The following is a 27,373-nucleotide window of genomic DNA, read 5'->3' as shown; positions in this document are numbered from 1 at the left end:
AATCTCTTTGTATCATATCTCTGCTGTTCAGCCTGAAACCGCTAACTCCAAAACGCTTATTGTTCAGGAAACGAGAAAACAAAATATAAGTTTTTCAGGAAATGAAGAAAACCTTATATTTTTAAAACAAATTAATACTGCAAAGTTGGTATAGTGACTTTATATATTGTCAGATACTTGCATGTGTCATTATATTATCAACACTTTACCCAAATCGCGGGTAAATCAACACTTTACTCAGCGCTAGTGGAGATAGTAGTTTCAGGCGAGCAGAAATCAAGCTGAAATGGAGTCCAAACAATAGCTCCACTCGCTGCTGAGGGAGAGGTTTCAGCGCGACAGAAATGCTATGAATGCCTTTCTTCTTGTCACATTGCTCTCCTCATTGAACACTTCATAGATTTTAGAAATATAATTACTTGTTTTCATAACATTAGCGTCAGTGCTAAGTTTGATAAACAGGTACACTGCATAGTTTTAACAGACTACGGGGAGTTTGTAACGTGATCCTCCTCCTCGTTCACTGCGCAGTGCGCTCTACTGCTCATGCTGTTAAAAGGCAGCACTGTAGAGGAGAGGGGGGAGTTGTTTGTTTTTGACGGACAGTTTGAGGATCCAATGGAGTTGGGAGTTTTCGTCAGAGGCGCTTTTTAATACTTTTCATTGGTTCAAATGTTTTGATTTTTTTACACAGACGTAAAGGGTGTTCAATAGCGTTGATTTATGAAAAAAAAAAAAAAGCTGAAAATGGAGTTAGCTGGTTCGTCCCGGACACTGACGATATGCAAATTTCTTAAGCTACTCCCTCTGGAGATGTGTAATATGCAAATTTCATAAGCTCCTCCCTCTGGTGGTTGGCTCCCTCCATCTCCTACTGGAGGTAAAAGAGAGCGCAAGGAGGCGAGTGGCTGCTTCCATGCTCCTTGCCTTACACACCAAAAATAAAGACTCTCCGGGACCAATATTCAAAACCTCAACCATCAGATTGTGAAACCTCCCCTTTACTCATGCACCACCAGGTCTTTCACATGCACTAATAAGATGCTGGAGGTCATATTTGAGGTTGAAGGGAGAGGTGGCAGGTCAAAAGATGAAAATCCACAGCAAACACCTCTCCCCCTGACAGAATGACTGAATCTACAGATACACCCACTGATGATAAGGGTTCATAATGACACAACTGAGATTTAGGTTATTGTTTAAAACCATGTGTTAGTTAGACCATTTTTACTCTGCACTTTTACTTTTCAACTTGTTTCTCAAATAGTGCTATTATGACCACAGCACCTCTTTGAGTAGCTGAACTAAGTTTGAGAAAATACCACTTTAGATTCTCCAGGAAATTCTCCAGGTTCACTGTGAAACAGGTACAGTAAATGTGTAACCTTTCTGCCACCTGGTGGTCAGTAGCAGACATTGATACACATGAATAAAATAGAATGAACAGTGCCCTTTTAAATAGGCTTCATGTGTGTGTATTACACACATATGAAGCCTATTTAAAAGGCCACTGTTCATTTTGTTTTATTCATCTGCTTTATTCGCTTCAGTTATTAAACGTTTAATCCTTTGAAAACATACACGTTAAGTGTAAACTTTTTATTCTTTTTCCTATTAAATAACCCTTTATGCCTAATGTAAAGCACTGTGGATTGCCTTTTTTTTATGAAATGTAGGCAACATTGGCCTTGCCCATCTATCGCTGACCTTTAAGAAAGATATAGTTCAATACAACGTACATTTACCCCCCGGGTTAAAGAAAGGTCTGAAACAAATAAAAACCATTGGGCAAATAAACTGAACTTTATTCAAAGATTGAATCATTCCTATAACTTGTAGGCTATACAGTAACTACAGAGATATATAACACATTTATACCAAATCGTTCAAGAGTTCCGAAACACGTGACAAAAAACAAACCGCGAAAAGTTATATAGTAACAAAAATAGGGGGGGGGGGGAAACAACAAAGACAAACAGAAGAACATGAACAAGGCATGGGAAGGTAAACAATCTGGTGAACAAACTATCGAGCCATTGTTCCCGCGTGTTGGCGGTAGTTATTCTCGAGGATATGCATGACATGCAGTGCCAGTGGTGGTTGGACAACAGGCTTAAAGCTTAAGCTATCACCTCAGGTTGTAAACTCAACTAAGCATGTCTTCGTTAAAAACATCACCCTGAAGAAAAAAAAGGAACAAAGGCTTAAGGGATAGCGTCGTGAGGCCACACACTTTTAAATGTACAGATTGTCATACAGTTTGAACATCCTGCCACATGTATGGATGAGTAAAGAGGCTATGTGAGCGAGCTTCAGCCTGATGACACACTATCCCACATTCAGTTTTAAGGTTCACTAGGGCCTTCCTACATGTGACTCGCAGCCACAAGCGCACTGATGCGCAGTTTTGTGTCTATTCTTTAGTGCATACAGATGTGTGCGCACTGCAAATAAAGGGGGGGGGGGCACGAGCACTTTATTGCTTAAGTTCACCTCTGTTCTTACGAGGCCCTGAGAAAACAAAGATTTGACTTGGTTGAGATGATGAGATGAGAATTCTCACGCGTTTCGAACTGCCTATAAATTAAAATACAAAATTAAAACAAGCGTTTTTGTCTTTTTTCAGATTCTTTCCTGTTTGCATTTATGCATATGATTTGGTTTTAAACAGGCAACAATCCAGGCTGAGTATCCCAAGAGAAACTCAGCACTGACAACATAATCTCTCCCTCTTCCAATACAAGCCGATGCTAACAGTGACGGTCTAAATGCTTTTAGACAACCTGCAAGGAAGAACTGTCAGTATTCACATTTCACTGGTCTGAATGTGTCAAAGGGCCTTCAAGCAGTCACAGAAGAAAATGTTTTCCCGGTCTGAACCCATTTAGTGGGGAACAACAGTTTTCACTATCTTTGGGTATGGAGAGGTGAGGGAGCCAAAGCGTGGCAAGCAAAGTGCACAGGCTGCCAACTAGGAAACATTACATCAGCAGTAGAGAGAGGGACAAGCAAAGACCAAATCTAGAGAAACTATAGATACAAAAAAAAATCTAAGATATGTTGTTTGAGAAAAGGGGTAAAATAAATAAATACAGATATTGCACTGGTTTTAATTTTCTGGAAAACTGAGCATTTCTTAATACAGTGTGTGACAAGACAACAAGCGTTTGTAAAATTGTACATTGACATTTCTTAATCATCTTATGGGTGTGTAGAAGATTCACTGTCACTATTTAATCATATCATAACACAATTGTGTAGGGGCCGTCGTGTTTGGACACAGAATGGGGTCAGAGCTGTGTCTATATAAATAATACTATTGATTCTATGGCACAATCGACAAATTGTGGTTTCATACAGCATGTAAGACTGACAAAGATATAAACACATATCAAACAACGGTCCATACAGATATCAGTAACGTTACCATGTGATGCTCTGCATTAACGGGGCATTTCACTCATAATTCACCTGAACGGAATGTTGACCCGGCCTTCTGTATCACTGATTCTCTGAGAGATAATTGATCTAATTAATCTGTGAGAGTTCATTAGATATTTGGCATATTTGGTTGCTTGATTTAATTTCCCAAAAAAGCCAAACGTACATACATAACATATTTTTATCAGTATACATCATTGACACGTGATGTTGTACAACACTCCTTAGAATAAGTTGTCCTCCTGAATACATGACTGGGAGGACAAATTCAAACTACCATAAATCTCCTTTAGTCTAAAGACAAAGGAGTCAATGCAACGCTGTTTGTAGATTTATATTTATGTTGGGGGGGGGGGGCACCCCTTTAAATATCAGAAAGAATTTGAGCAGTTCTCACATCACCCCAGTATATATCTATGAATTCAGAACCATAGTCTACTCTACACAGTATACTGCATTTAACACTAAAGGTGGTGTGATCGACATGGGTGACCCATGTATGTGTGTATACTACACAGGCACAAATTCCAATCCATAATATCCTGGGTCATGACATGCTATGTGTTGCATGTCACCCTCTCCTTTAATGCTGTCTGCAGTGTCTCTTCACTGTACTGTCCTGTCCTTCAAAAGCAAAAAATACTTTAAAAAAGGACATACTACCCCCAGATATTGATATATACACTGCCTTTACAACCTTTACCAACAAAGCATGAAGGAGACTCTGGTTGGTCTCTAAAGGCTAAGTTTTACTTTGTTGAAAGATGCATTCTCAATTGAAAAAAAGTGTCAACGGTTTCGGTTGAAAGTATAGCTTTAGTCAAGGACTGAGACATGAGACATGTCCCATATTCAATCCTTGAGCATTGGACTACACCTGGTCACTCATTCTTATGTCTTTGTGTACGAGCTAAATGTCTTGGGTGTGAATGGAAGGGTGTTGTAGAACAAGATTGTCCCTCTATTTCGAGGCCGACTGTGCTAGAGACCAAAGCTAGACTTAACAAACTTGACTGCTTTTAAAACATTTTCTAAGGAGTACACATTCATAGAACATTCTCTCCATAATTAGAATTTCATGATTGTGGTGTATTTATAATGCATTACAATCACACATTAATAAAACCACATGAATCACAGACGTATTATGAGGACGGTTTTCTAAAACATGAGATGTAGCATATCATTAACTCAACGATACTTGAATTATAAACACGCATTTATAAAATTTGATAAAGATGGTGTATAATTACTTGTGAATGACTTAACTGTTCTTATAATGAACGTGCTTACAGTGTATTAAAACTACGGTATATCGTACTATATGTCATGTACTTAATATATGTTTTTGTCAGGCCTGGAAAAAAGAATTTCCTGCTCCACAAGTTCTCAGCTTTTATGTGCTGACATGAACACTAGAGTGGTCAGTATGGATAGCTGACTATTCATGAGCTCCGATAAATGTGGAAGAACTTAGGAAAGAGAAAGAAAGAAAGAAAGAAAAAGGCTCAGCAATAACAAATAGCTCTTTAAACATAACATGGGGGTAAACCCACTTCTGTACTCGCTCAGACCGAGTTGATCAGCGAACCATTACGGTTCTGATATTAATACATTATTATTGGCATAGACATCAGTACATATTACCCCCATTGAGTATGATAGTCATCCTTAGGCATGTAAGGAAAGTGTAGTCTTTAGTGTATGGGAGGAAGCTGTCAGTAACTATACAAAGCAATAAACTAGTCTGAAAACAGATAACTTAGACTCCAAGTCAACTCTGAAAGCCTCGTGAGCCACAGCAATTCTGCTTTCTTCCTCCATAATAAAACTGCATGTTTCCCATTTCAATGGCAACTCCTTCCTCCTGCCCTTTACCAATTAATTCAGCTAGCCTGTGGGTTCAGGTCACCCCTTGCAAGAATAATCTCAGATGTATGAAACAATGACAACAAATCAAAAATAAAAACATATCGCACAACGCAGTTCAGTTGTTTTGAGCTCACAGCTCAACACTAGCTTCTTTTTCTGTTTAACAGCGCCGCTTTCACCCAAACTGGTCGCTCTTTCGTTATGACTAATTCAGGCCCCAAACACATCCCCCATCAAACCCTGGCACCCTCTCCCAAAAAAAACAACGGTCGATGACCCAAATCCTCCCGGAGGAGGGGAAATTATTTTAAACAGAGTGCCTCTTTCCACTTTCCTTGTAGACCAAGCTTTGATATCCAGGTATGGAGAAGAATTTTCCACCAACCGTCCTGTAGCCTCGTCTCTCCGCCCGCCTTCCCACATTCCAAAACCCCAGGGCCTGGAGTTCAACCTCCAAGCCTCTAGGATGAGCTGTCTGTGGACTCTGCAGCCTTGGAGGGGGTCTCCTCTGAGGGCGTCTCGCTAGAGATCCCTGTGTCACCGTTCTCCGGCCCGTCGCTCACGGACATCTTCTCCAAGGCTATAGTGGTGGACAGACAAGTGACGGAAAGAGAGACAGATTATTTTCAAGATAACTCCTACATAATGCCCAAATTAATTTTAAGTAAGGCAACCCTAGAGGTATGCATAGTTGAGCCACATGGCTGCGTTCCAGCCCAAATTAGTTTAAGGCCTTTTCAGCAGCCTCTGGTGGACAGATTTGCACAGAGTCACACACACACACACACACACACACACACACACACACACACACACACACACACACACACACACACACACACACACACACACACACACACACACACACACACACACACACACACACACACACACACACACACACACACACACACACACACACACACACACACACACACACAGTTTTGCACTTGCATGGCTCAACTAAAAAATATCCTGTCAAGGGGTGATTAGTTTGATGTAACCAGTTCCACTGTCTCTAATGATTCAATGATCCAATACTGAGACTCACAAAGAACATGCATCTTTGTTTTTCCTCTTTCACATGCTGAGTGACGAACAGTGGCGTAATGGTGATTTTTTAACTGGGGGGGATGCCATATTTTATTAAGTCACATGCACACGCGTGAGCACAGACACCAGTATTATGAAATATATATTTTTTGTTTGATGTTTGATTTTTGGGTGCATAACCTAGTTAAAATGTTTTGTTTAGTTTTAGTTTTTTTTTATAACTTTTCAAAGGAATGCCCTGATTTATAGAACCTAAGGATAATAGAATCAACCTGTGATGGTGGAAAAACAAAAACGAAGATGGACGCTAATAAGATTAGGCTATCCTGTCCTGACTATGGCTTGTGAAACGAGTTTGATCTTTCACTTCATTGCCCTGGCTAGACCACTGCATTCTACTGAATGGAGAGCACAGAGTCTGATGGGGTGTAAGGGCATCAATATTATAGCCATAATGATATTAGACTGGATATCGTCTGTGATTTTGGATATTGTGCTATTATGATATATATATATAAGTACTTGTACTCGGCCTGAATAAATTCTAGTAAGTTGTCTAGTTCTTTGATAGAAAATCGGTAAAACCGGTATCGGTAGGTCAGACTTAAAAAAAAACGGTAATCGGTGAAGTGCCTTTAACACATTGACTGCCAGAGGTTAATCTCATAATGTACTCACCAGTGCCAACGTGTTATTGTTGTTTTTTTGTTTTTTTCATGTCGCCATAGATCTTGTTAAAATCCTTAAGATTGAGCCGTACACGGTCTGTTTACATCGGCGACATCTCACTATCTCCCAGTGAAAACCGCATGTCAAACGGAGCTCCATGATTGTAGTTAGAGCGGATTACGTTAAACAGTGATATGCGAGGAGAAAAAACTACAGGAAGACAATTGAGTTTCAGTGTGCGCTTTAGAATCGGAGCCGGCGTGATCGTCAAAACCGGATCCCAAATAATTCTGTTTCCGGTCATCAAACCGGAACCGGAAATGGATAAAAAAAATCCGAAAGTGCACCTGGAAAATTTTCAACGCGAATCGGCGGTTCGCGTAGATCTACGCGACTGGCATGCTGCGGCTTTAAATAGGTTCGCGTAGATCTACGCGATTGGCATTCAATGTGTTAACTACTGGCTATTGTTTTCCCAAGTAGCCTTCCAACAACTAATCTACATGCTACACTACTACTACAGCAGTATATGCTATCACATGTAGCAGTGTGACAGTAGTATGGGAACGCAGTAACGCGGGCACGAGCGTCCGCGTATTCTTGCTCAAAAGACTGGTGGTACGTCGTGGTGGCGCATGAAGCGAGAACTACACCCCTGGTGACGAATGTTAAGAAAAAAAAGGTTAACACACTGTGTAGTAATGACACTACAGTGCCAATACTACACACAGTGTTACACTCTGGTGTAGTAATGACTACATAAGGGTCAGTACTGTTATAAACCTTAACCTTAGTCCCTACCAGATAGTGAAGGTTATTCAATGCTTGCGCGGTTAAGTAGCTCCAGATTAATGCGCGTGCTGAAAGCATAAAAATAATGTGTTATGTGGCGGTACCCTGCGAGGCTGCATCCGCGTGTCCGTTGTTGCTGCGTGCCGCTGCGCTGCTGTCCTCCAGCTCGTCCAGATAGAGGCGGTAGCGATGGCCACTCTCGTCCTCGTACTCCACGTTCTCGTCATCGCTGTCCACCTCCGGGGCCACATACACCACCTCAAACTCTATCTCCCCTCTCTGGAGAGGGAGACATCCACATGCATGCACACACCCAATCAACAAGTGAGTGCCGTTTCTGCACCACAGTGCGATACTGTATATTTAGTGAAAGGTCTGTGGTAGGTCTACTGCAAAAGCCTGAGTGTTTATTTAACTTTGAGAGTGAAAACTTACGGGTATTAACACTCAGGATTTTGTTGTGTATGTTTCCTTGTACAAACAAACTGATTTGCACTCTCAAGTAAACAACATGCCTTTGTTAACTGCTCCATTCACCACTTTAGTCTGATCACTTTCTGTATTCATTAGGGGTGTAATGGTTTATAAAATTCACTGTTGGTTAATTTTCGATACAGAAATAAAAGGATAATACAAGAGAGATTTCCTTGATTTTGCCTTATTGAACTTGGGAAAGCCTCAGTAGCTAATGTTATCTACAGTATTTATAGGAGTGGCTGAGATTGTCACTAAATGAGAACTGCTGGTCCACGGTGCGCCTTAATTTCATTCCACCATAGGGCCAGGTTAGCTCATTTAATCAGCTTGTTAGCTCAGTGACATCGTCCATTTGGGAATATTTTGGTTTTAACCAGAAACACTCCACGAGCCGAACCAAGCACCTCGTTCGTACCAAGCGGTTCAATATGAATGCATGTACCGTTAAGAGCCCTAGTATAGAGCGTCGCAGTTCCCGCCCACTTCCTGTTTTTTTTGGTGCCGGAAGAAAAAACTCAATGCATTTTTCCATTGACATTTCCAAAAATATTTATATCTATTAATTTAAGCCTCGAATCAAGCCATCACGAGATGACATGAATCATGACCATAAAACGTTTTTTTCTGTGATTTTTTTTTATTTTATATTTAATTATATGATATACTATATTTAATAAATACCCTTTGTTTTGCCGTTTTCAACAAAAAAAAAATCACAGAATCAAACGTTTATGGTCATGATTCATGTCATGTCATGATGGCTTGATTCGAGGCTTAAATTAATAGATATAAATATTTTTGGAAATGTCAATGGAAAAATGCATTGAGTTTTTTCTTCCGGCACCAAAAAAAACAGGAAGTGGGCGGGAACTGCGACGCTCTATTCATCCTAGTGTCGTTTAGTACCAACTTGATGATTTGCCCGTATAGAATTACAACCCATCATAACATTTCTAAAATCTCAAATGTCTCCATATCGTACCTGCTGTGAGAGTATGGTGACAGCCTCCTTGTGCTTGGCGTCTCGGAGGTTGATGCTGTTGACTGCCAGGATGGCGTCCCCCACATGGAGCCCGCCGCAGCGTTCAGCAGGCTGGCCGGGGTGGATCTCTGAGATCAGGATGGGCACGCCGTGTTCCTTTCCACCCTGGGTGGAGACAATATTACACAGATAGTGGTGGTGCTTAACTCTACACCAGGACCCAAAGGTTTGTGTTTTTTTAAGACCAAGAACCTAGTACACAAACGTTGTTCTTTGCAACCCCGTCAAATGTTCTCCTGACATACTTTTGAGTTATGACCAGCCCATTACAGTGTGTTCTAAAACACTATAAGGAAATGTGTATGTGGAAGGTATAACTGCTTCTTTTATTGGACAGATAATGATTGACAGATCACCGACCAGGCTCGAGAAATTGTGTGTGTCACACACACACACACACACACACACACACACACACACAATCCCACAATAAGAGACACATATGTATCCACAGTACATCCACAGTATGTGGACCAGCAGATTGTTTCCCCAACATGTTTTCACAAAAATGATACAGAATCTGTCAGCCAACGTAGTGTAGATTGTATATATTATGTATATTAATACACATAATACATATTAGGTGGACCACAATGAAAACCACAATTGAAACAAGCTATGGCTTTTTGTGCATAGTCCACGTTGTCGTTTTCCTAATTAATGACATTGTGATTTTTTTAACTGCCAATAAAGTATTCTACAATAACCTATCTGATAAACATGATGGTAAACCCCCACCCACAATTGGTATCCAAATGACAAGGAATATCTAGTGGTTTCCAAATAGTATTTGATACAGCTCAAAGAAGATGACTCAAAGGTGTGACTAAACAGGTGTCTCAAAAAGTCAAAGTCAAAGCAGATGTTCTCAAGTCAAAGCAGTAGTGAATGCCCTCAAAGTAATAGTGCTGTGGTTGTGACTGAAGGCAGGTAGACTTTATACCGTTATGGAGATGCCCAAGCCCTCATGATCTTCTTTGCCCAGCACCACCTTCCTGATGGGGCCCACACCCTGGGTTTTCTTCAGGCAGTCTGGCTCCTGAAATCAGCCAAGATATTTGTTCATATATTTACATCTATGTCATTGTATCAGTGGTCATGCAGCTTGATTAACTTATGGTAATTACTTTGTGTACATGCACTAATTTCAATGGAACTTAATATCAGTAATCTGATTATTCACAGTAAAGAACCAATTGGATTGAAGCTGCTGACATCTGGAGCAATGGTTCTCAAAGTGGGGTCCGGGGACCCCTCAGGGGTCCTTAAGGAGGTTTCAGGGGGTCCCAAAAAGAGTGTATAACTCTTAGTACAGATTTGTACACTAAATTTGGTCCTAAATCATATCCAACTGGTGATCTTTATAATTAAAAGGTTTAACCAATTCAATCCAGGAACGCATCTGTGTCATTTTAGATTTTAGCTATAACCATTATTCTATACTTTGGCTATTAAAAAATAGCAGATATACAAGCTCACGCTACGAGCTTCTGCGCTATGAGCTTGTAGATCTGCAATTTTTAGAAAAATTGTGAAAATGTGTGCAAATCTTTGAATATATATATTTTTAAAGGGAACATTGGTAACTCAAATCTTTGCTTCTGGGGGTTACCTGGAACTAAATATTTTGAGATGGGGGTCCGCGGCCAAATACATATAATTTTGGGGGTCCTTGACATGAAAAGGTTTGAGCACCACTGATATGGTTTTCAGAAACATTTTAGGATTTAGAAGACATTTTGTAGATGCTTTCCCGGATTGAATGGGTTAAGAACCACTGTTCTCGACTGCTAATTCTTCAGTCTTTCTGACACTCACATGTCCTAAAGGAGAGGGTAGAGGTTTCTTTGGATCGTTGCGGCCCCTGCAGGCTCGGATGACCGTCTTGTGCCGGTGGAGGTGGATCTCGGCCTCCAGTTGGTTCCACAGTTTATCATGGGCGGGCCCTTTCATGTCACGTCCCAACAGCTGGATTTGCTGTACCCTGAAAGAATAGCCAGCAGTCAATCAGGCACTAGATGTTAGTTGTGGTATGTGGTATGTCGGTTACTTGTTCATACATGCGATGGATGATATTTAGATAGCATATTGTTTAGACAGAGGCTAAGTTTGATGTTTACCTGGTATCCTAGTTACCTTGTACTTAGAAATAATATCTATTTCAATCTATTTACTTGACCATTTAATTTACCCTGTAATTTGTTGACTATACAAATTGGATAAGCGTCTGCTAAATGCCTAAATTGTACTACTTTCAAGCCAGAAATAGGATTGTGTCAAAGGTTGTGTCCAACCTAGACAGAGGATCTAAATGGCTCAATAGAAGAGCAGGGAGAGCAAATACATCCACCACAATTGTATATTGTATTAACATACTAGACTACCATACAGATTGGACAAAATAACATTTAATTCACAGAACAGATTTACATAATAGAGCTTTAACTTACAAGCTGCATTTGATGTGTCCAATAAAACAGGACGACTTTCCTATATCTGAACATTCTGTCCATACTTCAAATACAGTAAAGAAGGGTGTTCTCTACTAAGGTTTCATAGTAGGGATCCAAAGTCTCCCTTGACCATGAAGTGTGTGTATTAAATAACACGTCTTTTTAAACTACTAAACATACAGTATATACCTAGTTGACCAGGGGTCTATATACTTGGTCCCCTCCTTTTTAATTCTACACCAAACGTCTTTGCTGAAAATAGCCGAGCTACGATCTTGTAGAGCTTGTGGATAGGCTATCCCCCCAGAATAGGGACACTAGGGTTCATATGGTTAACGTAGGTCTTTGATGGTCTTGCAAGTTAGTTTTGATTTGTTACCGTGTTACTTTGACTATCCACTATGAGTTATCTCAAACACTATTCTTCTTCAGGGAGTAATTGTAACTTTGAATGGTGCGTGAATCTCTGCTACCTGCCAGCCAGCTCCTTATCCAGGTATTTAGCAGCCAGTCTGGCCCCGTACACCTCGGCCTGCAGTACTGCGAGGTGCCTGCGGAGGGCCTCGTTCTCTTTCTTGTTGAGCCGCACCTCCGCCTCCAGTTTCACCTCCCGAACCTTCTCCTTCTTACTGGCCTCCAGCTCCCGTTCCTAACAAGCACACACCGCACACACACACACACACACACACACACACACGATTGAGTTAACTTTAGCTTTTCTGTATTCTTTTGGAATGCTACAGCGATGGCTTAACCACTTAAGCCCTATTTTATACTTCGTTGTACGATGTGTCGCACGAAAATAGCAAAAGGTTTTCGATCTAAAAGCTAACAATGCATCACACTGTGATGTTTCTAGTAGGTTTTTCGAAAATGTTTTTCACCTGCCGTCCCCAAATAGGGACACCAGATTTAAAGTGGTTAAAACCCCAAGTGTGGTTCTCAACCAGAGTGTGTGCGCGTGTGAGAGAATTGAGAAATACTAAAGGCTAATCAAATTTCTGTCAAACGACCACGACCTCGTACAACATCATCAAGTATAAATGTCACTTAAAGTGAGCGAGAGAGACAGCAAGAGCAAGAATGATATGATAATAAGAGAGAGACAACGACAGAAAGAGAGACGCAGAGAGAGAGAGGAAAAAAGAGCAGCAAATCGTGTTGGAGATACGATGAGAGCTTGTCTGTTTTCATTAGCGCTACGGTCCACTGGCGCAGCAGCCTGGCTACAATGTTTCTCAATCCATGGGTCAGGACTCAAATGTTGCCCATTGCCCATGAGACATTGTGACAGGGTCACAGCTAAGGCTCAGAAAGAGGGGATGTAAGGGAGGGGGGGGAAATGGTGGAGGTAGATGCTACAGACAGCAAATGAAAAGGGAAGTCTCTAACTAAATGGGTGAGGCTAGCAAAGTATATATTTGCTAGTACTTTGGGCAATCCTCAAAAGACACAATACGTATATACGGCTGCAAACACACACCAATGGGACACATAGTCACACACTGACATGTTTGAAACAAACAAACATTAAGCGATGGGACACAAACGCGCAAACTCACCATGTCCTCCACTGTTGGTACAGGCTTTGAGGGAGAGAGGAGAAAGGAGTCGAACATTAGAAGAATTCAAACCTCAGTAGGGGTGCAACAGTTAATCGAACTAATCGATTGAATAGATATGAAAAATAATAGATTTTGTATACTTTTATTTCTTTTTCTTTTTCTTTTTAAAATACAGTAGAAAAATACCCAAAATAGCAGATCTACAAGCTCACAGCATGTTGTGATTCGATCGCCTATTTTTGCTTGACACCGGTGTAGGACAAAGTATAAAAGACGATCGATTTTGTTTTTTAGAACATTTTCATGTCAATTTGTTGATGTATTCAAAGAATTTACTTCGCGATTATTTAATTCATCGAAAAAGTAATCGACAGAATAATCGCTAACAAAATGATCGATAGCTGCAGCCCTGAGTTGGTGATGTGATAATACAGTATAGCAGATATGGGGAAATAATAAATAGTTGAATCAGAAGCAAGACGCTCATGCAGAGACTGAGAAACAGGGAAGGCTTGTCATTGTGTCTTTTTCCATCATTCTATACTTTCTCAAAGCACCGTCTGATGGTTTGATAGCTTATAGCAGTGTTTCAAAATGAAAAATGGGTTGAGACACATGTGTACAGGTCTCGAGTAAAAGTCTATTTTTTGCGTTTCCTAAAATGTTTCAAATGATTTATTTTATGATAATTGTTTGAATGTGAAGCTGAAAAAGCCTTTTGTGTTGGAACATTTTTTAATAGAAATACTACACTCAAGCTGTTGTGTTGGGATATGGGCCAAATTTCCAATATGGTGTATCCCTAGTTTTGGAATAAAGAGACAATGCTTTTTCAAATTCAGTGTTTATATCCTTTTTCAGAAAGGACACATTTTGAACTTGTTTTTATACAGATATTCGACATTGGTAAACATCGGTTATCGACCATAACAGCAATGTTGACATCGGTTATCGGTATCAGCCAGAAATGTAAAATCGGTGCATGCCTACATTTTATTAATTAAAATAAATCCATTGATAAAAAATAAATTAAAAAAAGGTTAAGAAATAGTGAAAATAGCAGATCTACAAGCTCACAGCACCTCGTGTTGCGTTTTGAGCTTGTGTATCGTCTATTTTAAATATTACAAAGGGCTTACGTGGATAATTAAGGTGTGTATTTTTGTAAGTTTGGGTCCTCGGGAGACACCACATTTATCTTTTGGGTCTCAAGCTGAAAAAGTATGGCTTATAGGTTGTCCTTAGCATTCACGTTGACGTACCAGTCTGTCTTTAATGGATTCGGAGTCCTCGTCTGTCTGGCCGTGCTTGGCATGGAGCTGCAGCTGAAGCGAGTGAAGCTGAAGGAGTTGGTCATGGACCTCCCTCTCCACCACGGTCCTCTCCGCCTGCACATCCGTCAGCTCCGACCGGAGGTCCACCAACTGGGCCTGGGGTGGACAGGTGATGAGCGAGAGCAGACCATTTACTGTGGTGTCATGTTGTTGTTCTTGTTACTCTGTTTACATGTTTGTACTGCAACTGCACCCTGACTGATTCCAGGTTTTCATGCAACTGTTAAAATATAGGCCTTTAAACACTTAATTTCATGCTAAAATTCTTTCATTGATTACTACAGCTAAGCATGAGACTTCAATTCAGACATGCATGCCTATAGCCTGAAAAACAGGCTTGTTTGGTGACTAAATGATCCTATGTCAGGAAACACATTGTTAACATGTGCTGGTAATGCCTCTAGGACGTACTTCTCTGCTCTCAGCCTCTCAAGAATAGAGATTCTCTTTTTACATTTGCTGAATAGTGATGGTCAGCTAAGCATAACAGTGATAATATACAAAACAAACATTTGACACCAAGTCCTCAGGTAGGCTACCTGACACCCAGAGCACGTTCAGTACTGCAATAAATTGTCCATCCGCAATACGTGTATCCTCGGCTATTCTGTGCTACATAAATGGTAAGTAGTGCATTTATATAGCACCTTTAACCAACGCACTTCACAATGTGCATTAGATTCACCCATTCACACACACACATACTGTATACACACCGACGGCAGAGCTAAACATGCAAGGCATCAACCTGCTCATCAGTATCATTTAGGGGTAAGTGTCGTGCTCAAGGACATTTTGACAAGCAGCCAGCAGGAGCCGGGAATCGAACTGGGAACCTTCCAATTCAGAAGTGGCCGCTCTACCTCCTGAGGCACCGGCCACTACAGTACATGGCACTTTTCATTAAAATGATGATGGCCGGAACATTAGAACCTTAAAGGGATACTTCACTTTAGGGCCGGGGAAACATTTAAAAAATATATTAAAAATAAATGAAAAAAGTTATGGAAAATTCATGGCCCCCTCACGCATTAGAGTGTCCTACTAATGCGTGAGGGGGCCATGAATTTTCCATAACTTTTTTCATTTATTTTTAATATATTTTTTAAATGTTTCCCCGGCCCGAAAGTGAAGTATCCCTTTAAGCCAGGCATCGAAGCCTTAAGAAGAATTTGATCGTGGACAGCTTGATTAAAGTCCCATAAAACAAAAGCAAGACATTAAATTGTACACAATTGTACCAAATATCAGTATAAATTTAAATATCAATGACCAAAACTCAGGAAATAAATTAACTTAGTAATGCCAAGTATTATACAACATAGTACACATATACAGTAGGTGGTGTATTTTAAACTGTAGAGCAGGGGCTTTCAACTGATTGTGAACCAGGGACCACCACCCTGACTAAGAATCAACCTGGTTGTGTTGGGTGGGGATATGGACTAAGATTAGTGCTTTGGTAACACTTGCTATGAGTAGCAGAGTGGCTCACAACCTCAGCCTGATGACCTAAAAGTCTAATATACCTATACCTGGGCTATAGGGAAACAACCTGGGAAACAAGTCCGCAAGGACTTTTATGAACGGACCTGTTAGACAAAGTTTTTTAAATGTAACTGTGCTGTTTTACCTTTTTTGCCTAATAAATATATTCAATAGGGAATTCCCTTTAGTTTAGCGGTTAAGATGTTGGCTTTCCACGCGGTAGACCCGGATTCAAATCCTGGGCGTTACATGCATCCCATGTCTATGCATCCCACTGTTTCTCAACCAATAGTCCACAGACTACTAGTGCATGCAGGTGGTCCATGGGAAAATGTTTTTAAATGTAAATACATAAATAAAATACCTTTTGTAAACCAGACAGGTTTAATGATTGCCAAAACCTGGCATCCAGCCGGGATGCACACATTAAACAAATATGGAGCAAGTCCCTATTAAAACATTTGTTCAAACAGAAGCTAATGACTAGTTAAGAGTTAGAGAGACCACACAAATGGAACTCAGAGGTACTCTGTGCAAAGTCAGCTTTAGAAATGAGAGCACTTGTATTAGATGTTCAATGTTTTGGAGGTTAAATCAAGGCCAGTCGAGATAATTACTGCATTAGCTGCCAAGTTTTTCCTCCACTGTGCTCTTCTGTTTTGTGATGGGGGACAGAATGCAATATTGATTCACAAAATACTAAGGAGATGTTTTTTAGAGACACTATAGTCTATTGTGCTCTTTTTCCTCTTTCTTTACAGAGTCATCTCACAGTTAGGCTACAGATGTAAACCTTTGTTTTAAAAAAAAATCTTTGGTAGCCTTGGGCACGTGCACAAGTTGGTTGTGAGGGGCCTTCAAATGGCCGGCCTCTCCAAAAGGAGGGACAAACAGTTAGCAAGGTACTGCTCAGTATCAGCTATTATAGGAAGCCGCTCAATTTGGAGGAGGCGTTGTTTCCTTTATCCATGATCGATGTCTGCTGTGTTTGACAAGTATACCAAAATTATTGTATGTGACAATGTTCTGCCTTATAGGCACTTTGTAACTGGCTGTTTTCCTATTGTCTGACTGCACTGACAGACAGTGTGTATGTCCTTGGTACAAGGCATTCTTACACTTCTGTTTATGTGGACATAGATACATATTTTGTGTGTGAGAGTGAGAGTGAGTGAGTGAGTGAGTGAGTGAGTGAGTGAGTGAGTGAGTGTGTGTGTGTGTGTGTTGACTTGATGTGTCCGTTAATTAAACCATCTAAACTTAACTTTCTCGCTGCACAGAAATACTTCCAAATCAATGGCATCAACCTAGACAGTAGTTGGCATTTGGCAGGGAAAGCAAGGGTGGGTTATTGAAACACCATCACTCAAGCTGTCATAAGATTCAGTCCAATATGTATTCATATAAAAGCAAAAACAACAACAAGAACCCACACAGGAAAATCGTCAATCAATATAACCGAGTGTACAAATATAAGCAATTGTATTATTTGTACACTCTCAGAGTTAAATTCAAGTAAAGTAAAAGTATCAATACTACAATGAAGAAATACTCTGTTACAAGTAAAAGTCCGGTATTCAAAATTGACTTGAGTAAAAGTACAAGTATTGGCATCAAAATGTACTTAAGGTACCAAAAGTAAAAGTACTCATTATGCAGAATGTCCAATTGTTGTGAGTCCTAATTGCAAGGGAGTAAAAAAGTACAATATTTGTCTCTGAGATGTAGTGGAGTAGAAGTAAAAGAACTGATCGAAGATTGAAAATAATCCAGTACAGTAAAAATTCCTCAGATTTGTACTTTAAGTACAGTACATGTACTTTCCTTCCACCACTGACACAAAGTATGTTACAATGCCAAACAGTAGTAGATCTTACCTCTACTTTATGGTTGAGCTGAAAGATGGTCTGTGCTTTGTGACAGAGTTGGGCGAAACAGGAGCTCAGGCTGGTCATCTTCTGCCGCCCCTCGTACGTGATGTCGGCCTGGTCCGGGTCGATCTCGCCGAGCAGCAGGTCCACGTCCACGAACGCCTTGTCGAACTCCTTCTCCAGCACCTCCAGCCAGCGGAACATGGACATCCCTGTGCCGGGACTGGGGCCGACCAGGGACGTCGTGGTCTGGGCTGCCGCCGCTGACGGGGAGCCGCAACCGGCCGAGGCAGACATTTCTTCCAGCTATATGGGGAGTGGAGTGAGTTTTAGCCTATAGCTTCCCTGGCTAACTAACCTGAAATGTTTTCTCTTCTACGCACAGAATGGAAAACGATCAGAGCCGTGATCGAATCCAGTGCGACAACACACTCTGATTGTCTGATCCTAGGAGCAGTTTAAGAGGGTCTGCTCGGATATGTGTGTATCTCTTGGTTCCCTTTACTGTAGTGTACACTAGCACTAATAATATCACACCAGGAAATCCGAAATCGGATACGGATCAACGGATGTGATGCATCCATCGACTACAAATGCCTGCCACACAACCAGGGAAAAAGCAATCGAACGTAGGAGCCAATAGATCAGTGCTGAGATTGAAGCACAACCTGTTTTTGTTTGTATCCCCGCCAGGCCGGGACGACCTAAGGGTTTTCTCTCCTGTGTGAGTCTGACTGTCACTTTGCATGAACACTCCCAGTCCCAGTAGGCCAATAAAGTACCTCCACCCAAAATCTTTCAAATCAGCCTGTTATAGCGCCATCATGAGGCAGATTTTTGCAAAGCATGTTTTTTTGCTACTACTACATATTTTGTCCAAACCTCATGCAAATCAGCGAACAACTACAGATAATGTGACATTATCTCTGGAGTAATGTGATCAAGGTGTATCAGTCTGATGGTTCATATTCCATTCCGATTGGCTAAGATTTGCTTCCAATGTTGGTGGGAGTGGCCCGTTTCGCACAAAATGCCACAAAATCATGAACACAGTGCCTAATTGCTGCGAAAACCTTGCACACACATTTCCAGTAGGCCAAAAGGCCAAAGGAAGATCTGCCACCCCAAATGTTTCAAATTAGCATGATAGTGGTGCTATAAAAGGCTGCGACACAGCCCTGGGTAGGCAACCTGGCCTGGCAGGGCTCCAAGGAGTGCACTTTTCTTTTCTTTTTTTTGTCGGAAGGTTTCCTGTCAGTGTCACTCCAGTTCTTATCCTGTCACTCACCACGGTCAGCCATTCTTTTGTCTCATGGGAGGACACAGACCATAGTCTTTTAATTCCCTCTTTAGCTTCTTGTTGAAATCTAATTATTTTTACTACTTTTCTTAGGAGTTAAAAAATTGCTCCTATGATTCCATGTTTTAACATATATTCTTAATGGAGGTTTTATGTTCTTGCATTATTTGCCAAGTATTGGACCTCTTGTGAATAGACACGATCGTAGTGCCTCTAATGTTAATGAGATCAGTAAATTAGGATTGACTACTATAATAATCAATGGACTTCATTGAGGTCTTAAGTTAGTCTGCCATGTCAGTCAACACACACAGGCTGTCCTTCTCAAAGAATTTCAAGTCAGACATGCAGCACTTTTAGAATTCAAACAGTGCTGAAAGGAAATTGCATTGGTTTCACAGAATGGGTTGTAAATTGTGTATCAGGGAGTTTCTCACATCCACAAACAGGGTCGGTCCGTGGAGCCAGCTTGTGGTGCCAGCTAATTCTCTGTCCATGTCAAATGTTGTTTTTCTAACCCCAAGGCAAACATCTCAGCCATTGTTCCAAATGAAGCAAGGAGACCTCTACTCTCACCCTGGGTCATTCTGAGCCTTCTATTTATACTCCTGCCTCCCAAAAGCAGAGAACCTCTTCCGTCTTGAAGATACAGAGCAAGAGGACGTAAGACATTTTTCGATTCATTGGGGGTTGCAGTTTGTCTACAAGGCTGCACAAAATTGGGTAGTCATGTTAGGGGTTGCTTTAGTCCTGCTTCTAAGTATCCTGTTTAATCCACATCCATGGGTCAGCACCAGTGTGTGCCCAAAGAAGTGTGTGTGTGACCACAGTGCAGCAGTCCAGTCCATGCAGTGTTTCAGGGTGCAAGCTATTCCATCGCAGATATCTAGAGACACAAAGATAATAAGGCTGGCTTATAACCACATCAAGGAAGTAAAGGTAAGTGACAATATTGAATGAATCACATCGCCTAATGTCAAATGTATTAATACATTTATCATTTCTGTATAAAAGAACAATACAAGGACATTCAATATCTCTTGTTGTTTTAATTGCTTTCTAATCATTTGCGCTATTTAGTCATAATGATATTCATTGTGTGATAGATTTAGTGTACACTGTCCAAAAATGCAAGTTATCAAGTTCCTTTTATCTGTGGTTGTACTGTCCATAATTCCCATTGATTCATTATGTGGAAATGAGAACACTTCCCTTTGAGAATATGGAGTTCACTATATATATATATATATATATATATATATATATATATATATATATATATATATATATATATATATATATATATATATATATTTATATATATATAGTGTATAGCAATTAAATATATACTATATATATATATATATATATATATATATATATATATATATATATATATATATATATATATATATATATATATATACAATATTTATATATATATATATTTAAGCCCAACATTTAACTTGTTTTAGTATTACTTTAGTGTTTCTAGTGTAAACATTGGCAAATATAAATGCTATATTATAGAGTTGCAGATATAAATGCTGTTACTATAACTGAGTTACTATAAGTGCTAATATACAAGTGTGATTCAGGTTCAAGACTTGTCAGGACTGACAGTATTGGAGGAGGTGGTACTTTCCTCAGCTGGGGTGGAGGTGGTGGAGAACAATGCTTTCAGGTAGGGTCTGAGATTTTTACTCTGCTAGTTACAGAAATTACAATTAACATAGAATATTAAAAATATTTAATATGAAAAGACTGATTAAATATAGTTTTTTAAAATGACATAACAAAAATTAAAAGAAAATGATCGTAATCATCTCCATTCAGACATTGACTGGGGTTTGGCATTCTGATTGCTTTTTAGGGCCCATAGAAGACTACGACACCTGGACCTCCAGAAGAATAAACTACGTTTTGTTCCCCGGGGTCTCCCAACTAGCCTGGAAACACTCAAGGTAGAGAAAGGCTAACTTTTCAACAAAGAAGAGATTTCTTTCAAATAAGTAAAACTAATATTGTGGCTACATACATATGTTATCAAATACATTTCTTTGTTTAGGTGGGTAACAACCTGATCCACACTCTTCAGGAGTCAACCCTGGAAAACCTGAAGAAACTGCGTGAGCTAGACCTGCAGAGTAACCACATCACCACACTCCGAGCTAACGTCCTCTCAGGTCTAGTGAAGCTGGAACGCTTGTACCTGGACGGGAACCGCATAGAGACAGTCCAGGGGTCTATGAAGCTGGCCCAGCTTAAACTGTTGAGCACGGGAAGTAACAGAATCACATCTTTCCCTTCTGCTTTTTTCACACAACTCAAATCCCTGAGTGCGCTGCGTCTGGCGGGGAACCTGCTGTCCAGGGTTCCCAACGACCTCCCGAGATCTCTGAAAGTCCTCAACCTGGACCGCAACCAGATCCGAGCTCTGAGGAGCCGGGAGATGGCACAGCTCTGGAACCTCACCTCTCTGTCAGCCGCCCACAACCGACTGGTGTCAGTGGACGGTGCTCTGCGTTTACCTTACCTGACTTCTCTGGACGTGCCTGGCAACCACCTCAAGGTGCTGCCCGGAAGACTTGGTCCTCGCCTAGAGAGGCTGGACTGTAAACAGAACGCCATCCAGGAGGTCTCCTTCCACCATGTATCTGGAATGAGGCAGTTGAGGCATCTGTTCCTGGAGAACAACACCATTAAGACCTTTGAGGCCAATGCACTGAAGAACAACGCGCAACTCACCAATCTGGCCCTGGAGCAAAATCTGTTGTCTTCAATTCCAGATGGGTATTATATCTATATGTATATGTGTATCTATAGAAAACGAGACGTGGGTGTATGTTTTGTCATCTAAATACAAACAGAGATGAAGCATTTGTTAAAACAGGTTCCTTAGCTCATCGGTTCCATTGCCATTGGTGATTTGATGCGCACCAAACATCAGTTATTCTTTCACACTTCAAAGAAACAATGCACATTTTTGTGTGTGTGTGTGTGTGTGTGTGTGTGTGTGTGTGTGTGTGTGTGTGTGTGTGTGTGTGTGTGTGTGTGTGTGTGTGTGTGTGTGTGTGTGTGTGTGTGTGTGTGTGTGTGTGTGTGTGTGTGTGTGTGTGTGTGTGTGCGTGCGTGCGTGTGTGTGGGGGGGGGGGATTTAACTCCCCAAACTTAAAACAATTACCAGGTGCTGGAAGGTTTGTTTGCTGAACAAACATGAACTTTACTGAGCTCTTGTACTCCATTCCTCTTTTTTTGTGACATACACTTCCTGCTTAACAGGCTCCCAGAAAGCCTGGTCCGCTTAGACCTGAAGGCCAACCACATCTCAGTCATCCGGGAGGGGCCGATGCGTACACTGAGACGCCTGCAGGTGCTGAATCTCCGCAGGAACCACCTGACCACGCTCCCCCACACCCTGCCGGACTTCCTGCCCAGGCTCGGCACTCTCTACCTGGACGGCAACCCCTGGAACTGCACCTGCGAGCTCCAGAGGCTGAGCAGGTTGCTGGTAGCTCGCGGGGTGGAGATGCCCAGCGAGGAACTCTGCAGCGAGGAGCTGGTCAGGGTGCCGTCTGTCGGCGGCGGAAGAGATTGGAGGGCTTATCTGACAGAGGGCAGATGTGAGGAAGAGGAGGCAGAGGAGGATAGGGAGGGTATGGGGCGTGTGGAACAGGACACAGACCTTACGAACGACGAGGACTATTATGATTACGATTAAAGCATCAGAAACAAATGAATGCACTTCTAGTGTCAAAACTTTGCTGTGTAAAAGTTATGATACATTTGTAGCTCTGAGATGCCTATGGAATGTGTTGATAACGTAGAAGCAATCATTGATTATTCTAAGGCATTAAGTATGTGTAACGGTGCATTCACACGGGCAGATTAAAAGATACAAAGATACAAAAATACACTGCATCTTTGTCGCTGTGTTGCTTTGTATCTGTGTTGCTCAACGCGGTCGCTGACGTCATCAAACGTGCGGACATCAGAGCTACAGTTGTAGCTTTGTATCTTTGTATCTGGAAGTTGAACGCAGCTCAACTTGAATTTGTAGCTTTGTATCTTTGTCGCTGGAGCTACAGCTACAAACGTCGGATGTATCTTTGTATCTTCATGTCGCTGGTTTCCATTGAAAATGAATGGTAGCATGTATCTTTTAATCTGCCCGTGTGAACACACCATAATTAGGCAGCCTTAGACATTGGCAATATACAGCGGCAGAAGGGAGACTTCCTTCGTATTGTCGCTGTTGGGCGGTAACATTGTCCAAAACCATTACTTTTCAGGAAATGGAAAAAAATAACTCATTTTCCGTTGGATCACAAGCACTTGTTTATACTTTTCATTGGTTAAATGTTAATAAAACCCACAGACCCACTTTCACTTTCATTATAGGTGAAAAGTATCAACACTTCAAAAGTCAAAAATAGCAGATCTACAAGCTCACAACACGACCATATATGACGACTGATACGACAGGGACGACATATTTGTCATATTAGGTTTTTATGTAAAGCTTGGCCTTGGTCAGTCCATGTCATACCTCCGCCCCCAAAAAAAAGGCATATCTCTTCATAAACAGCTTAGGAGATGCAGTCTTTTTGGTTGTCTGCTCCTTTACTCATGTTAAGCTTGTTTATTTGGTTCTCAAATGCATTTCTTTCCTTCATTTGACTGTATACTGTCTGTCATGTAAGATTGACTTGAGTCATGATAGGGCAGCCCTAGCTTAGTGGTGGGTAGAGAGGCCATATGGTAATCAGAAAGTTACTGGTTGACCTCCCCGCCTCGGCCGGTCTACAGTATGGTAGGTTTTGAATTATGTTATGGCTCTAATTTTGGAAATGCAACAAATTGGGTTTCATGATTAAATTACACAACACAAATCTTCAAAAGAGACTAAAGGTGAAAAAGACCAGGAAGACCAGAAAGTCTGTAAAATAATTTAATGCTGTGTTTTACCAGTAGATGGCGACTTTTGCCTGCTTTTCTTTCTTCTTTTTTTTGCTTGTGGTGTGGATATCAACTGACTGGTCCCTGACCCTTGCAACTATGTCAGTCACTCAGTCACCCCAGTATATGGGGCCAGGACACTGAGCAAGATATTTAATCCCTAAACTGCTCCCAGGGCGCTGACCCCGTAGCTCCTGATGGTTTAAATGCAGAGGACACATTTCACCATACAGTATGTGCATTGTGCAAACATACAGTGACAAATATCCCAAAGGAGTGGGGACCAAATTGTTATTATTATTTTTGTATTGTTATTATATGGAATTATATGTTACATATTAATACATTTTCATTCTTTATTCCTACATGGTTAATTGAAATAGTATACTATTTATCAAACTATAGCAATTACATCATGCATCACTAATATTGTCAGGATTAAACTGATTTATTTTACTTGACCAACATGGTTAAAGAGAAATGGCCACAGTGCATTAGGCTCTGCTGCTTGTGTCCATTCTAGGGTGTGTATATGGAGCAGTTCAATTTGAGCTTTTCTGGATCTAGTTAAAGCTGCAATCTGGAATTGATTTTAATGAATAAAATGTTTTTTTTAACCAATCTGTATGGTAGAGTATGTTAATAGCTTACAATATAACACATCTGCAGTGGTTGGAAGTGGTCTCTTCCATTGAGACATTTGGTATAATCTAGTAATTTTAGCTGGCTCATTTTAGAATCAAATGTAATTGAGGCTTTTTTGCACTGTGCCACTGTTTCCATTGTGTGGAAAATATGTTTTGAAAATAGAATTGTGTTTCCAGAAGGCAAAATAAAATGTAATTCATTCATTCCCATGTTTTGTTAGCAATCAATTGTCTACTTTTAAAACACTGACCTCATGGCCCCTAATGACTAGTGGAGGACTAGGAAGCCGATAATATATACTGTATATATTCCACATCTACATCTATTCACATGAGGAGCGCAGTGGATCCCTGTGGATCCAAAAGAGAACGCAGGCGTAGTGTTGCTTCCCGTGTGGTGAGCCCTTACTCGTTCTTCTGCTACAAACAGTCCTAGATTCTACAATAGAACTGCATCCATTACAACACTGAAAAAGGCAGAATACCTTGATTGACCAATCAGAATCGACGTCAATGTGACGTCAGAGCACTGGCTATATCTATAATCTTTCCCAAAATGTATCTCAGAATTGGTTTCTGCCTGAATACCTGAAAAGTATCTGAAATGACGCGATCATACAAGCTAATTCTGGGAGCATTGGCTGGGGTGGCCGGCATCAGCTTGGCTATAATCTGGTCCAGACCAAACGCTTCCTGCCCATCAGTGTACCTCCAGAGTAATGATGAATGGCCTGCTGGCATGATAATGGTGGATGGCCAGGCTGAACTGTTGACTCGCATTGAAGCCCTGACTCTGGGCATGTCAGAGCTGAAGGAAGAGATGAAGGAATTGAAGAATGCTCTACTCACAATGCAGGACCATGTGACTAATGAGCAGAGAGGACGAAATGTAGCCCTAGCGGAGGTAGCGTTCAGGCCATCTAGAACCAGACCCCTCCAAAGGAGCATGCGTACACGCAGGAAAATGGCTGCACGGACCACCTCTGGAGCCAGAGCTGTGTTTCACAGTTCAGACGAAGAAAGCGACAGCGGTTATATGACCGCCGTGACAGACTTGGAGCAAGAGGAGTTTTCACTTGATGAGGGCCATAGTGGGGAGGAAGAGCGTGCGGACAATCTATCCATACTTCTCAAAGGGATTGACACTTTGCGTCAAGGCACCGAATTTGACAAAAGAGAGAGCCTCAACACTTTGCTAGCAAAGCGAGAGGAGTTTGGACAGAATTCAACATTTCAATGGCGACTAATACGTGCCTATTGTGATATGCATGACATCAGCTCCAGCCTGGAGGAAAAGAAGACCCACGGACAGAGTGGGAAACAAGTCGGAGAAGAAGCCATGATGCTGGATCCTTTGTGTGCTGAAATGCATCAGTGGTATGCCATCATGTGTGGTATGATTGCACAATATGACACGGTGCAGAACAAGATAAAGAATGGCCTCATATTCAAGGACCATGTAGATAAAGCCATTGCGCTTAAGCCACAAGACCCCTTTTCCTACTACCTGATGGGACGTTGGTGCTATGTGGTGGCTCAGTTGTCTTGGATTGAGAAGAAAGTTTCCGCTATGTTATTTGGAGAGACTCCAAGTGCCACGATCCAAGATGCACTGACACATTTTCTTAAGGTCGAGGATATCCATCCTAGATATTCCAAAGCAAACTATGTGTTTTTAGCCAAGTGCTATAGTGACCTGGGTCAGACAAGGGAGGCTAGAAAGATGTGCGAAGCTGCTTGTTCAATGGTTGCTGTTTCTAGAGATGATGAAGGAGCACAGACGGATCTAGACTTACTTTGCCCATCGCTTGGTGGTGAATACACTGTCCAATAGTTCAATGTTCCACAGATGAGTTAAACTGGTATTATATCTAGGGATATAATACCTGAAACCTTTATGCTACATGACACTCGTGTAACCATTAGATGATCTTGTATGCTGCTCATCATTAGGAACACAAGGGACTGTTGTTGTTACAATCATCTTGTCAGTTTGGAAGGCAAACAGGTAGACTGATTGATTATTTGATGTGCACGGAGCATCTCGCAGTCTAGAAGATACCGTTGACAGGACAAGAGGGACATTTACACAGAATTTAAGTGAATTGTCCTTTAAAGGTGGAGTAAGTGTTTTTCTTTTGTTCAAATAAGTGTTAAATGGTATACAAACAGTAAAGGGTCTCCCTGTCTCTTCAACTCTTTAGTAAACAGAAAATGCATTTTCAGGGCAGGATATCAATTTGATCCAATCAGGATAGAGAACTCATACATGATGATATAGGATAAACAAGTGCATTTGAAAGTGATGACACAGAAATGAGCAGACAAAATTGATACTGGATCACTAAAATTAAAGCTGACAAATGTGTTCTCTCTCCTGATTGTCTGAAACTGGCAACCCACCACCTAA

At 41.0% G+C, this 27,373-nt stretch overlaps 3 protein-coding genes across 4 annotated transcripts; 2 read left to right on the top strand and 1 right to left on the bottom strand.

Annotated features, from left to right (window-relative positions):
* Positions 1 to 1,779: 1,779 nt before the first annotated feature.
* Positions 1,780 to 18,767, bottom strand: gopc (golgi-associated PDZ and coiled-coil motif containing). Of its 2 annotated transcripts, XM_080452391.1 has the most exons (9): positions 18,064 to 18,767; positions 14,627 to 14,794; positions 13,362 to 13,385; positions 12,273 to 12,448; positions 11,165 to 11,330; positions 10,290 to 10,385; positions 9,287 to 9,451; positions 7,932 to 8,106; positions 1,780 to 5,893 (listed from the first exon to the last, which is right to left on the bottom strand). In XM_080452391.1, exons 1-9 carry the CDS (start codon positions 18,352 to 18,354, stop codon positions 5,775 to 5,777), a joined length of 1,380 nt encoding a protein of 459 aa, XP_080308517.1. In that variant the 5' UTR covers positions 18,355 to 18,767; the 3' UTR covers positions 1,780 to 5,774. The 2 variants fall into 2 exon arrangements, with proteins under 2 accessions (XP_080308517.1, XP_080308518.1); XM_080452392.1 differs by lacking the exon at positions 13,362 to 13,385 and having other exon boundaries at positions 18,064 to 18,766.
* Positions 18,768 to 20,203: 1,436 nt separating this feature from the next.
* Positions 20,204 to 23,078, top strand: LOC308102852 (nephrocan-like; the record flags this gene model as incomplete). The annotated part of the gene is made up of 5 exons (XM_080452706.1): positions 20,204 to 20,296; positions 20,956 to 21,041; positions 21,231 to 21,321; positions 21,426 to 22,150; positions 22,640 to 23,078. 5 exons carry the CDS (start codon positions 20,204 to 20,206, stop codon positions 23,076 to 23,078), a joined length of 1,434 nt encoding a protein of 477 aa, XP_080308832.1.
* Positions 23,079 to 25,567: 2,489 nt separating this feature from the next.
* On the top strand, positions 25,568 to 26,797 carry LOC308102851 (regulator of microtubule dynamics protein 2-like; the record flags this gene model as incomplete). Its single annotated transcript, XM_080452705.1, has 1 exon — positions 25,568 to 26,797. One exon carries the CDS (start codon positions 25,568 to 25,570, stop codon positions 26,795 to 26,797), a length of 1,230 nt encoding a protein of 409 aa, XP_080308831.1.
* Between the last annotated feature and the right edge of the window lie 576 nt (positions 26,798 to 27,373).

Source organism: Gymnoscopelus braueri (assembly GCF_963280865.1).
Source record: "Gymnoscopelus braueri genome assembly, chromosome: 16".
Taxonomy (NCBI): domain Eukaryota; kingdom Metazoa; phylum Chordata; class Actinopteri; order Myctophiformes; family Myctophidae; genus Gymnoscopelus; species Gymnoscopelus braueri.
This window is presented reverse-complemented; position numbering and strand designations above follow the sequence as displayed.